Source organism: Canis lupus, chromosome 23, assembly GCF_048164855.1.
Source record: "Canis lupus baileyi chromosome 23, mCanLup2.hap1, whole genome shotgun sequence".
Classification (NCBI taxonomy): domain Eukaryota; kingdom Metazoa; phylum Chordata; class Mammalia; order Carnivora; family Canidae; genus Canis; species Canis lupus.
Window position 1 is genome coordinate 50,342,397 of NC_132860.1, and position 12,567 is coordinate 50,354,963.

The 12,567-nt window shown below is 33.4% G+C and overlaps 1 protein-coding gene across 5 annotated transcripts in view; it reads left to right on the forward strand.

Annotated features, from left to right (window-relative positions):
- Positions 1-12,567, forward strand: part of CNTN5 (contactin 5) — a 1,277,146-nt gene that overhangs the window by 964,987 nt on the left and 299,592 nt on the right. For all 5 annotated transcript variants that reach the window (XM_072795132.1, XM_072795133.1, XM_072795136.1 and 2 more), the window contains one exon: positions 12,382-12,563. In XM_072795132.1, the coding sequence (XP_072651233.1) occupies positions 12,382-12,563 (182 nt within the window). The remainder of the gene's footprint in view (positions 1-12,381; positions 12,564-12,567) is intronic.

Here is a 12,567-nt window from a genome sequence, read left to right on the forward strand (position 1 = left end):
GACCTTGGGATCATGACCTGAGCCAAAGGCAGATGCTTGACCAACTGAACCACCCAGGTGCCCCCATTATTAATTTTAATGCTAGGAAAATAAGTAAATTTTATAAAACAATGGTAAAAACATAAAGGCCATAGCCGATATCTCAAAAAGACTACCAAGTTTTTTTTACCTGAATTTGATTCTTTGTCTAAGGTAATTAAAAATGATGGGACAACATATTCTGAGCTGTGACTCTTAGATCCTAAGCAGAAATCATACCATGGGAAGGCTATGAGTCAAGAATCTTGACGTTGGTCAAGAATATAAAGCAGAGGGATCTAGAGCTTATACTTAGTTAAATGCAGTTAATTTCTTCTCCAAAGGAAAAAAAATGCCAATCAGTCAGATTATTTGATGGCTGAGACAGGGGGGTCTCAAAAAAGAACCAGGCATCATTTTCTCTGCCCCTGAAAATTTCCAGACTTTTACAAAGAAAACTTTTACCTTCAAACATTTTGCATATTATGATTACCCACATTAGTGATTGATTTTGTTCTTTCTTTCTCTCTCTCTCTTTTTTATTTTTTTATTTTTTTATTTTTTGCAGGGGGGATATGAGATCATAAAAGAAAAATACTTTTCAATAGCTTTTTTATGATTTTTTTAATGTGCTTTCTTAAAGAAAAGTTATAAAACTTAGTTCTTTTAGTTTCTAGCAAAGATATACAATGTTTCCTTCTTTTATTGTGCAAATCACAAAGGAGCCATAACTGTATATATTTTCACATCAGATGTAAAATTCATGTGTCACTTGTGACTTATGCAAGGAAAATGGGAAGCTCCACTACACAGACCTACAATTTGTCTATAGATGGTGATTTGCAGTTGGGGAGTACTTTCCTTTGAAATCATTAAATCCTTACAGCTAAGTATTCCTTCTGCCTTGACAGACTCTACATATTACCTTATCCTATAAATAAAAATGATTTTTAAAAAATACCTTTAACGACTGCAACAATGGCCAAAGTTCATCCAACACTTTCCTTACTTTCTAGAACTACATTTGGAGGCCCCTTTTATCCTGTCACTTCAATAGCACATAACAAAAAGCTTGTGTCAGAATTTCAATGCAGCTTCACATCATCTTTTACTGTTATTAACAGATATTTTTGAGCCAAATGAATAATGCCATCCTCAGTATAACGTTAGCTAGAAAAAAGCCCCTTTATCTTCTTTAAGTCACATTGCTTATTCTACATGAAAGTCAAATGTATAGTAGAACAAATATAATTTCAACAGACTAAAATAGGGAAAAATGTAACTGTGGTCTGGCTTACCATCAAAGCTGACATCTCTACTCATCCTTTCAGTATAGCTAAAATCAATCCTCTTTTTAAGCAACAATCTCACATTCATGTTATTATTGAAAAGAAAGTTGCTTTCAATAATATGAAACATTAAAATCTTACTATATGAATAATTTTTCAAATCCCAAATGCCTACAGAAAACTAATGAATTTTTCTTGATTTCAAATAAATTATTTGAAAGGAGCAAAAATATTTGATTTCCCCTACATCATCATGGACAAAGTAAATGACCATGGGGCATCCAAAATGCCTGTAAAAAAGTGAGGGACTTCTGGGTGGCTCAGTGGCTGAGCATCTGCCTTCGGCTCAGGTCGTGACCCCGGGATCCAGGATTGAGTCTCACATCGGCCTCCTGCAGGGAGCCTGCTTCTCCCTCTGCCTCTGTCTCTGCCAATCTCTCTGTCTCTCATTAATAAATAAATAAATCTTTTTTTTTTAAGTGAGCACTGCCAGTAGGCTCATGATTACTATTTCGTTTAATAATAGCATATTTATATTATTGTATTCAGAAATCTTTCCAAATAGACTTTCAGCCACTCCATCAATACTCTTCAAAATGTTCACATTCCAAAGCTTCTAACAACTTAGAGGCAAATATTTTATGATACTAATCTTAAGAGTATGAGAAAGACAAAAAATGGAAATAAACAGCATTAATTTGAAGATATCTTTATTTTTGAAGAGAAAATGTGCACTTTCCATAAGCTTGCCAGTGCTTTCCTGAATACATCATGCAATGTAGCATACCAAGTTTTGTGAAGTTCCACCAATCTGCCATGCTATCTCATAGTTTTTGTATTCATGTGCATGGATTTTACTGCCAAGAATATACTTTTGCTGACTGGATGAATTTTCCTTAATCTTCAAGGCTCACCTCATGTGTCATCCCTTTGGGCTGCATTCCCATACCTCCCAGTCTAATATAAATAGTCTTTTTTACTGTGTTCTCTTAACACTGTATCCTTCTGTATTTGAATCATTTTCTTCATCTTCTTTTGTCTTTCAAATTAAGATACAGATTTCTTAAGGCATTAGGCCATTCATTTTATTTGTCTTTATTTTGAATACAGGTCTAGCATAAAGTTCTCTTGATTTTTTTCCATGTTAGATCTCCTTTTTTCTTCTGCCATCAAAGCACATTTTTGTCTCCCTAGTACCAGAAGTGTTTTCTCATGGCCTTTGCAATCATATCTTAGATGTACTCATTCCTTTCTCACAGACTTGCCTTCAAATACTATTCTGTTTCTATCATATTGGGTTTCTTTCCTTGGTAGATTAAATCAGGGGATGCATAGGAATTGAGATTTTATTACAGTTAAGTAAATAAAGTAACTTAAAGTGGTTCAAGCAGGAGTCAGAAAGTCAATGGAATACCACTCAAAATTAAGACATGAAAAACAGGAAAATGAAGACTAGCAATTTAAATCGGTTGTATTTTTAGTAGTATATTCTTAGGTAAATAATTAAAAGGCAGCTATAATTCTATTTACTAAGCCCCCAACACAAACTAAGGTAGAAGTGATATAAAGATTAGAGACACATAAAAAGACACCATGCAAAATAAGTGTTTAGTAATTTTGTATTTCACTGAGAAAATATAGAAATTTACATATAAGAAAGGAATGTTAAAAAGTGATTATTCTCATATAAAAAATTTACCTGGTAGGCTTAATATCAGATTAAATACCATAGAAGAAAAGATGAATGAACTTGAAGATAGAACAAAAATAAACTATACAAAATATAGTATGTAGAGAGCAAAAAACTTAATTGTGCTAAGAGATCTGTGAAACAATAATTAAATTATGTAATATACACAAAAGTTTAGTTTCAGAAGATAAGGATAGACAAAAAAAATTGAAGATTGTAGCCAAAAGTTGTCAAATGATGGAAAAATATGACTTCACAGATCTCCAAAGTTCAATGAAACCAAAGTAACATAAAGACAAAGAAAAATGTTTCTAAACACACCATAATCTAATTACAAAAGACAGTGATTAAAAAATCTTTTAAATTAGTCAAAGTTAAAAAAATAAAATAAAATAGTCAAAGTTATTTATCTAGTGAAAATATTCTTCAAACTGAAAGCAAAATAAAGATATTGTCAAACAAAAACAAAACTTTGAATAATTTGATGTAATAGCACTATAGGAACGCTAAGGAAAGTTCTCTAGGGCTAATGGAAAACTAATACTATTTGGAAACTAATCCCCACAAAGGAAAGAAGAACAACAACAACAAAATGCTTATATGTATGCCTGTGTGTTTGTCTGTGTAAATATAAAATGTATTTAATCTTTTTAGTTTCTCAAATTTCTAATTCCACTTTTTTCTCTAAAGTAAAAATAATAACAATGTGTTGGAAGGTTTACAAAGTATGTAGAAATAATGACCATGATAGCACAAGTATAGCACAAAGGATGGGGAGAGAGACATGTTAGCATAATGTTCTCAAGTAAATATTGCAAACCTTAAAACAACCATGCACACGTTTAAAAAAAGAGCTGTACTTAATAAGACAATAGAGGACTTTAGTGAAATACTAAAAAAAAAAAAAGATTAATAGAAAATAAGGCAAGAAAAGAAGGCAAAAGGAAACACTTTATGGGATAGACAAAAAATTCATAATGTTAGATTTAAACCCCAATACAGATAATTATATGAAATGTAAACTCACTGAAACACACCAAAAGCAGACTAGATGAAAAAGCAAAACCCTATTATATACTATTTGCAAGAATTCTACTTTAAATCATACCCGTGTGTGTATTTGATATCAACTCGAAGTTCAACTACTTGTTGCTGGAAAAGCCGATACTCAAGAGACAAATTTTAACTAGAAAGGAATTTGAACTTTATTCAGGAGCCCCACCAACTGGGGAGAGGTTGGATGATTGTCCAAAAGCCAACTTCAAGGTTTCTGCCTGATCCAGGGGCTTTTAAGGGGGCCTAAGGTAGTCAGTCAATAATGGGAGTGCAGTGGTCTGCAACACTTCTTGATTATGTACAAAATTGATGCTGTTAGATAACAAATGTTATCTTGGTGTTTGGGAATTGTGTGTGGAGGAAGATGTCTAGTTCTTTATTTCATGATGTGCAGAAGTTCTCTGTTCTTTCTGCAAGAGAGGGTAAGTTCCACAGATACACAAAGGGAGGTTATTAAAATCATTTGTGCAACCTGGGGAAAAAAAAGTTTGCTGAAGAAACGTTGCTAGGCTAATCAGAAAGCCAAGGCAGCTTCAAACAGACTTGCTAGTTGCTGTGGCCTGGGAAAGTTTTGGACCTTCACTCCTCAAGGCCCTGTTTGCTACTGATCCAGGGATTTAGGTAAGTGAGTAAGGAGTGTGTTATCCCACACTTAAGCAAGTTAACCCTTAAGACTGGTTGAAGTGCCCTTTATGTCTGTGTATAAATATAGATACAAGTTTTTGCTAATCTGTTATGTATGAAATGGAATTTCATTGTGGTCTAAATTTGCATCTTTCTAATCACTAATTTCATGTTTCTTGATCATTTATGCTGTTTAGCTATTGCTCATTATTAAAAGTTGTTTTTCTTATAGACTTGTTGGAGGTCTTTATTTAATCTATTAGTCTTTGTCAGTTATTTGTGTGGCAATTAAGTTTTCCCAGGTTGTGTCCTTTAATGAAAGTAAATTTTTAATATTAATGCAGTTAAATGCATCAATATTTTTGAAGGATAGCAATGTTTTAAATATTGTTAGAAAAAAATCTCTCTTCTCCTATTAGTATATAAAAATATTTTCCTATTTATTTTTCTCCAATAGTTACCATGAATTGGGGAAAAAGTGAAACTGAGGGATCATGTGGAGGGTTTGGTACCTATGTGATGGTTGGTACATCGTTCTTATTCTATTGGCCCAAACTCAATCACATGCCCCTGACTAAGGGATACTAGAAAATAAGGTCTAATTACATTCCCAGGAAAAAAAGGAAATGTGTGTTTTGAACACTTAGCCAGTCTATTCTTATGAAGAATTCAAATGAATTCTTCCCACTCATTGAATGTATTCACCCCTTCCCCAAGGGAGGCAAATCAAATTACATCTGGTCTCTGCATCCACTTGAATCCAAGATTTCCAGGTCTCCATCAGGTCCAGATATAGATTACTCTGATTCTGTAACATAAGTATTTAAAGAAAAATTGTGCCCTTCCATAGTGGTGGAACAAGAATTGATTATCCACAGAAAAAAATATTCCATTTAGAAAAGAGAAAAATGAGAGAACCAAGCTAGTCACGGGTCCATTACAAATATAAATTATCTTGTAAAATCATTCATTTTAAAGCCCCTCTTGCTTGGGCATTGGGTGAATGTAAGGGAGTCCTTAATTCAATACCAATATCACTCTTTGGAAGAAATTGTCTTGTTTACCATTCAGGATATCTTGGATCTACTCCCTGACATTTTCCTTTTCATTTTTCTCCATGGCCATGATTGAAATGTGTATTGAGGAATATTCCCTCCTGTGGGGTCAAATTGTGTAGCTCAAAGTCCTGTTGGTCTACATTTGGTAAACTAAAATTTGTTTTAAGACTCAAATACTCAAAGCTTTGTTGTTTTAAATTCAGACTCCTGATGTCTTTGGCAATGCAGTTATCTCAATATGTAATTGGCTTCTGACCTATTTGCTTCCACTCAATTCCATGTATTAGTAACTCCATTTAAGGTTATTCCCTAGAAATAATTCAGTCCCCATGCCTTATTTTCTCAATATACTGGCAGCTATCTTGAAGCCATCAGGTTTGCTTGGGAAGACCAAAAACCCTTAGCTTGTCATGGGATTGATTTTTAATGGCCCCCTGGTACTCTATGTCTTTTTATTCTTATTTCTTACTGTCTAAGATCTATAAAAAAAATGAGATTTTCTAATATAATTTCAATCAGTTATGCATTGCCACAGCAATGCTGCATAACAAAACACCCCAAAACTTAGAAAGCTAAATGAATGACCATTTATTATTTATAACAAAAGAGAATCGGCTGTGTGGTTCTGCTGATTTGGCTCAGACTGGGCTGATAACAACTGAACTAGTTCATAAATATGTCAGTGTGGGACCCAGGAAATCTAACAAAAATCCCCTACCCCTGGACAAGCAGAGCAGGACTAACTCCATTTTGTGCTACACCCACCATCTCATGTAAACCCCCCCACACACACGACCTGCCTATTGTTTAAGGCACTCCCTCACCCTAGTTTAGCTATTAAGCACACCCTTATCAGAAACCAGCACACTTAGGAATTGGCCACCTGCGTGTGGACCGACATGACTGTGCAACTTTCTATGTATGTTACAATCTCATTGGCCACGGACCCCTATAACACTACTATGCTTCTTAGTCTCAGTGTCCAAGTCTCTGCTCTGCTGTGTCGGGTATACTTAGACCCAAGATCGAGCTTGTGATTAAACCCTCATGTGATTACATCAGTGTCGGCTCCTTGGTGGTTTCTTGGATTTGCAATCTTGGGCACAACATCAGCTCTAGGATCCATTGGAAGCTGGTTGGCCTTAAATATCTTTTGTCTAGACAATGTGGCCCTGCTCCATGTGCTCTCTCATTCTCCTGCAGGCTAACTTAAATTGTTCTCATGGCAAAGGCAAGGGTCCAAGAGATAGAGCAAAAGCACACAAATCTTTGTAAAGCTACATTCTAATAACCAAAGTAAGTCATAAGGCAACCCAGACTCAAAGTATTGGTTAACAGGCTCGATCTTAAAATGATAAAACCTGCAAAGTTACATGGCAAAAGATGTGGATATAGAGAGTGATTGAGACTTCAGGCCATTTTTGCAATTAATCTGCTTTACTGACCAAGGTCCCACATTGTACAGTCTTTCTACTTGCATTAATTCTGCTGACAGTCCATCCAGTTTTATACTGACCTCATCTCTTTTTCCTAATACTTTGATGAATAAAGCTAGTAACAATCCACACACACTTTTAATATTCTATTTTCTAACTCCTTCACTAGCCTATGTAAGCATTTGGATAACCTTTCCAAGTTATCAAAGATAAAAGTTTTACCAGATTGTTTTGCCACTACATAGCAAGGTGTTCATCTTCTCATTCCCCAGTATCAGATCCTTATCTTTTTCATCCTGGCTGTTCCAAATATTTTATGTCTTGTTATGACAGTTATCTATTTTTATGACAATTTCTATGTTAGCAAAATGATGCTACTGAGTATAATAAACAAGCTTTTAAGTATTATGGTCTTAGCAAGATAAACATTTATATATTATTCACACAGAATACAGAGAGAGTTATTGATTCGCACTGGTGAGGTAGTAGCTTGACACTTTCCTCTACACAGTTATTTAAAGACCTAGTCTCTGCTACCTTCAACTCCTGACTTCCAAAATTGTCCTAGCATCAATACCCACATAGGCAAAGAGAAAGATAGAATAGAGACTTTTGGTGGAACAGCTCCAATACATTTCATGGTCAGAAATCAGCAACTTGGTCATGCCTATTTGCCTAGGAAAAAGGCAAACACATGTCCAGGAGAAAAAAAATTTGGATTTGGGGAAGAGCTAAGCTTTCTGCTCTGTGCTGTACACTATATTTTTTTTGAAAATTATAGTCCTTTAGTTAACCTATTAATTTTAGCATGCATTTTTTTTTACCACGCATTCTTAAAGTCTAGAGTTAATATCTTATCTGTCCTCCCCAAAGGAAAAGAACTTTAGAACATACTACCTCTCTACTCTTTTTTAATTACATGTTCTTTCTGATCAATATAAAATTCCACAGAAGGTTTATTTTGACAAAAGTTAGTTAAAAAAATGGAAAACACTAAAATAATAATTGAATTACACAATTTAATTAAAAAATGCATAAAAGCTAATTTTTAACTTTTACCATAAATAAAATATAACTTTTTATAGACATGTAACTTACAATAATTCATCCTATATTTAGCTACAAAGATTGCTTCAACAGTTTCAAAAAACAGAAATGGTACAAGTCACTCTTTTTACATATCAAAACATGGCATATGGCTATGTCTGATATCAGAGGAAAACGCAGTTTCATATGCTTTTATTATTAACCATAAATAATAACTATATTGATTATTCAGCTCAAGAAGTTAGAAGTACAATATAAATGTGCTGATCAAGAAAGAGGAATAAGTAAATAAAAAAGTGGAAACTCCTGAATTCAAGCAAACAGTTAAAAACTCAAAATCCTTATTTTAAAGACCAATAAAATAAACGAACTCTGAAAAAGCTAATTATTTAAAATCATTATATCTAACATTTATTGGGTGCTTACTATTTGCAGCATATTTGCTAAGTAATTTACAAGAGCATAGCTCACTTAATGCTCAAAATAATATTATGACAATCATTATTTCATAAACATCTATTTAGTACTATGTGCCCAGCACTCTATGAGACACTGTAAACATAATGATGAACAAGAGAAATAATGCCACTGCCCTCAAGATCTTTGCATTCTGAAGAATCAAATAAATATGTCTATTTTACAGATGGAGAAATTAGATTCATTAACTTAGATAACTTTCCAAAGATCACATAGCATCTTTGTGTTCCAATTGTATTTTAATCTAAATTGCATTCCCCAAATTCCATGCTCCTAATCAACACACAAAGCTGAAAGATCTGGGGGTAGGGGTGAGGGTAGGGGGTGGGGAGTAAACAGGTACTACTAAATTATGAAGGGGATCCAAGCATCATCATAAAATTGCAAATATTCTTTTTGCCTGCTTGATCTGAGCCAAGTACTTTATTTTTCATTTTTTTAATAATAAATTTATTTTTTATTGGTGTTCAATTCGCCAACATACAGAATAACACCCAGTTGAGCCAAGTACTTTAAACAATGTTCACAAATACTATGAAATAGGTCATATTATTTCCACCATATTTTACATTTGAGGGAACTAAAGAAATAAGATATTAAATAACATGTAGTTGCAGAGCTTTTTTATCTCCAAGAAGTCTGCCACTCATGACTGAGGAATTTTTAATAATTTTAAAAAATTAATTATTCAGCTTACTGCTGAAATACTGAAATTATGAGTGAAATACTTGATTTCCTAGGAAAACATGATTGCCTAAATTGACATGAGCAGAACAAAATTAAGGAAAACTAGGAGAAACTAAAAACATTATCAAAAAACTGCCACTAGGGCTCCTGGGTGGCTCAGTGGTTGAGCATCTGCATTGGGCTGCGGGTGGCAATCCCAGGGTCCTGGGATGGAGTCCCACCTCAGGCTCCCCACCAGAAGCCTGCTTCTCCTTCTGCCTGTGTCTCTGCGTCTCTCTGTGTGTCTCTCATGAATGAATGAATGAGTGAATGAATGAAAAATAAATAAATAAATAAATAAATAAATAAATAAATAAATAAATAAATAAAATCTTTAAAAAAAGAAAACAAGCTGCCACTAATGATTGCAGACCCAGGTGATTTTTTTGAAAATCATATCAGTATCCTAAGGAACATATAATCTGCCTATTATTTAAGCTACAGAAAGAGGGGAATACTTTTGGCATGTTCACTAAGCTATCATCCATCATTATGATACCAGATCTGTCAGAAATAGCTAGTAAACAAACCAACCACTAACTCACTAATGAGAAAGCACACACAAACCAATAAACCCAATAAACTGAAAATAATCTCACCATTGAATGTAGATGCAAAAAATCCTAATTAAAAAAATCACATATTAATTTTAATACATATTAAAAGAATGATATGCCATTCCAATGCAAAGATTATTCCAAAATGCAAGGTTCAATCCTCTTGGATGTTGGATATATGTATCTACCTAAACAAACAGGAAGAGCTATCAACTCTAATCCAGAAATTTCAATTCTATGCTTTATTGCTAAGGAACAATAAACAAATTTTTCAAAATACACAAGATATTTATCGTTGTTTATAATAGTGAATATTGCTATCCCTTCTATAAGAAAAAATAGTGTAAAAAAAATTTTACACTTAGCAATTATTATCCATGGTAAAATGTTATGAGATGTGAGTTATTAAAAAATATACAAAGCACTTTGTTATTTAAAAAGAAAAGAAAAATCCCTGCAGACTACACAAATAAGGAAGGACTTTGCTAAAGAGTAGGCATTAATGATGGGCCTCAAGGGATTAGTAGGATTTGAACAGATATAATTGGAAACACAGAGAGATGTGTTCTGGGTCAGGAGATACAAAAGGAAGTAGTGAGAAATCAAACTGAGAAAGTAGACTGGGTAAAGTCATAAAGTACATTAAATATAAACAGTAATAAATAAATCAGTGGAACTGAATTGAGAAGCCTGAAACAAATTCAAGTGCATGAGATCAATTATATGACAGACAAGATACCAAATGTTGTAAAGAAAAAGCAAAAAACAAAGAAAACTAACAAAATATGGCCAGAAATAATGTGAACAATATGAACACAAACTTAGGTTTACAGATAATTTTTGAAACAAACAAAAATTTAGAAGTTGTGAAGGAAACTATAGATATATTTGTTTCTCCCAAAAATGTTCATAAAAATATATCAGAGAGGGGATCCCTGGGTGGCTCAGCGGTTTAGCACCTGCCTTTGGCCCAGGGTGGGATTCTGGAGTCCCGGGATTGAGTCCGACGTCGGGCTCCCTGCATGGAGCCTGCTTCTCCCTCCACCTGTGTCTCTGCCTCTCTCTCTCTCTCTCTCTCTGTCTATCATGAATAAATAAATAAAATATTTAAAATATATATATATATATATATATATATATATATATATATATATCAGAGAGGCCATCATCAACTAACAATACACTAAGGGAGAATTTTTCTGAGAAGCAATGTCTTGATGGCTCTAATACACAAAGAACTCTAAGAAATGCATAAAATTACATAAATTACATGCATAAAATTACAAATAGACAAATAGAAAAATTAAGGAAAAAATAGGAAAATAATATAAGCAAACAATTCAAAGAAAAGCAGTGTAAATAGCCAGTAAAAGTCTAAAAAAAATTCAATCTTCTTTGAGTTCAGAGAAATATTAATTAAAGTAGCCGCAAAATGTCATTCTTTACTTTTCAGTATTGACAAAAATTAAACAGATTGAGCACGTAAAATGGTTGCAAGGATATGGGGAAACAGACTCATATATTACTGGTAGATATGAAAACTGCTACTATATTATTGAAATACATCTGGCAATACTTATTAAAATGAAAAATATTCATGCCCTTTGATCCATCAATTTCACTTTTGTGGATGTCTGCTGCAGGAAATAAAAGCAATAGTAAGTGATGTATGTGCAAGGTTCTTTATAGCAATATCATTTCTTAGTGGTAAAAAAAAGTAAAGAAAAAAATAAAAAACCTGGTACTACACTTAATGCCTAACTATCGGGGATGGTTGATTAAATTCTGATACATCTATATAATGGAATGATATGCAGCTATTAGCTAGAATAACTCAGGATCTTGAATTTGATTTTTTAGTTATAAAATATCAAGTATACAACTTACGTTTTTTAAACAAAACAAAAATAACAAAAATATATGGTCACATATACATCATAAAGACAGTGTGAGTTTACATGCAATCTATATTTGTTGTTGCAAAAAGAACATATTTGTGGAGGTGGGGATAAAAAGAGTTCTTAGTTCATTTATTTAGTTCATGAGTCTTTTGTGTAATGTCCTGGAATAATTATACATTACTTTTGTAATTTCACCAAATTACTTTGCCATTCATGCAATTTAAAAAGTTTTTAAAATAAAGTATGATGTATTAAAATGTACAAAATATTGTCTCTGAATTGCTTTACTGATATATGAAAGAAAAGGAAACTATTTTCCCTGAATGTAACTACTTACCAGACAATTCACATGGAAAGTGAAGTATATCAACCAGCACGTGGTCCCTAATTGTGATTACACTTTATTGTGCTCAGCCTATTGAGTGCTTAAATTACCAGATAATAGAATCTATGTTCCTAATAGCAGAAAGTGTATTAACGGTATTTTTGCTCCTTATTGTAGCCCAGTTCCAACAATCACATGGATGAAGGTTAATGGTTATATTCCTAGTAAGGCACGTCTGCGGAAATCTCAGGCAGTGCTGGAAATTCCCAACGTGCAACTGGATGATGCAGGCCTGTATGAGTGCAGAGCTGAAAACTCACGTGGAAAAAATTCCTTTCGTGGACAATTACAAGTATACAGTAA